Raw genomic sequence first — 1,580 nt, 5'->3', positions numbered from 1 at the left:
TACACAAAACCTAACTCTATTGTCTTCAAATGTAGTATATCTTATTTGCATCTGAATTAATGGGCTTTGTGCTCACTCTGCCGTCTATCTATGCTAAGATTAATGCTACTCCTGACAATACCCGATGGACTACATAAGGACCCTTCCAATTTGGCGCGAACTTCCCTTTAACTTTCTCTTGATGGGGAAATATCTTCTTCCAGACCAGTTGCCCTAGCATGAACTACTGAGGTTTCACTTTCGTGTTGAATGCATTGGCCATCCTATTTTGATACAGCTGACCATGACAAACTACATCCATCCTCTTCTCATCGATGAGCATAAGTTGTTGCTGCCTCACGCGTATCCTTTCTGTGTTATCCAACTTGGCTTCCTGGATGATTATTAAAGATGGTATCTTAAACCTTGTGGGTATTACAGCTTCAGTACCATGTACCAGCATGTATGGCGTTTTCCCGGTAGATGTCTTCATTGTAGTGCGGTAACCAAGTAGGGCAAATGATAGTTTCTTGTGCCATTGCATGTGATTGTCTACTACCTTTCACAAGATCCTCTTAATGTTTTTGTTAGATTCTTCAACCGCTCTATTCAACTGCGGCTTGTATGTTGAGGAATTATGATGGACAATTTTGAACGTCAAAAATTCCCCTCATGAGATTGCTATTGAGATTGACTGCATTATTAGTTATGATTGACTTTGGGATTCTGAATCAGCAGACTATGTTGTTGCGGACGAAATCTGCCATCACCTTCATTGTAACGACCTTGTATGTAGAAGCTTTGACCTACTTGGTGAAATAATTAATGGCCACCAGGATGAAACATTCCCATTTGATGCAGCCGGTTCTATGGGTCCAATTAGATCCATGCCCCAAGAAGCGAACAACCAAGGAGAACCCATTATATTTAACTCATTTGGCATGACCCTGATGAAATCCCTGTTAATCTGGCATTGATGGCATTTCTCCACGTAGCGATAATTGTCCCTTTCCATGGTCATCCAAAAGTATCTTGCCCTCAGGATCTTCCTGGCCAAAGTGAAAGTGTTCATGTGAGGCTCGCACGACCCTGGATGTATTTCTTCCGATAATCTTGTTGCTTCGGCAGCATCTACACAACTTAACAGACCCGAGTCTGGGGGCCTCTGGTATAGACTTCCCCGTTAAGGAAAAAATGGTTTGCCAGTCTTCTTAATTCTCATTTCTGACCAGTAGTAGCACTCTCTAGTATTCTCTTGCCTCAAGAAATATCTTGTTGTCATGATACCATGGTTTGCCATCTTCTCTTCATCTACGTGAATGTAGTGCGCATTCTGGTCCCGGATATCTACTTCGATAGAGTTGATGAAATTCTTGTCCCGGTGTTGAATCATGGATGACAACGTTGCAAGAGCATCAACAAACTCATTCTGGATTCTAGGAACATGTTTGAACTCGATATTGGTGAACTTATTGCAGTATTCCTTTATATAATGCAAGTATGGAAGGATTTTGACGTTCTTGGTGGTCCACACTCCTTGGACTTGGTGGATCAGCAAATCAGAATCTCTTATGACCAACAGTTCCTTGATATTCGAATCG

At 41.7% G+C, this 1,580-nt stretch overlaps 1 protein-coding gene across 1 annotated transcript; it reads right to left on the bottom strand.

Annotated features, from left to right (window-relative positions):
• Positions 1-223: 223 nt before the first annotated feature.
• Positions 224-994, bottom strand: LOC138909987 (uncharacterized). The gene is made up of 2 exons (XM_070201205.1): positions 824-994; positions 224-538 (listed from the first exon to the last, which is right to left on the bottom strand). Exons 1-2 carry the CDS (start codon positions 992-994, stop codon positions 224-226), a joined length of 486 nt encoding a protein of 161 aa, XP_070057306.1.
• Between the last annotated feature and the right edge of the window lie 586 nt (positions 995-1,580).

This window comes from Nicotiana tomentosiformis, chromosome 4 (assembly GCF_000390325.3).
Source record: "Nicotiana tomentosiformis chromosome 4, ASM39032v3, whole genome shotgun sequence".
Classification (NCBI taxonomy): Eukaryota; Viridiplantae; Streptophyta; class Magnoliopsida; order Solanales; family Solanaceae; genus Nicotiana; species Nicotiana tomentosiformis.
Note: the sequence above shows the minus strand (reverse complement) of the source record. Positions and strands in the feature narration are given on the sequence as shown.

Excerpts from the sequence above, each read along its gene's own strand:
- LOC138909987 (XM_070201205.1), bottom strand. The coding sequence starts at position 994 with ATGGAAAGGGACAATTATCGCTACGTGGAGAAATGCCATCAATGCCAG. Across the intron at positions 539-823 it reads CGGCTGCATCAAATGGGAAT|GTAGTAGACAATCACATGCA; the intron begins GTTTCATCCTGG and ends ATCTTGTGAAAG.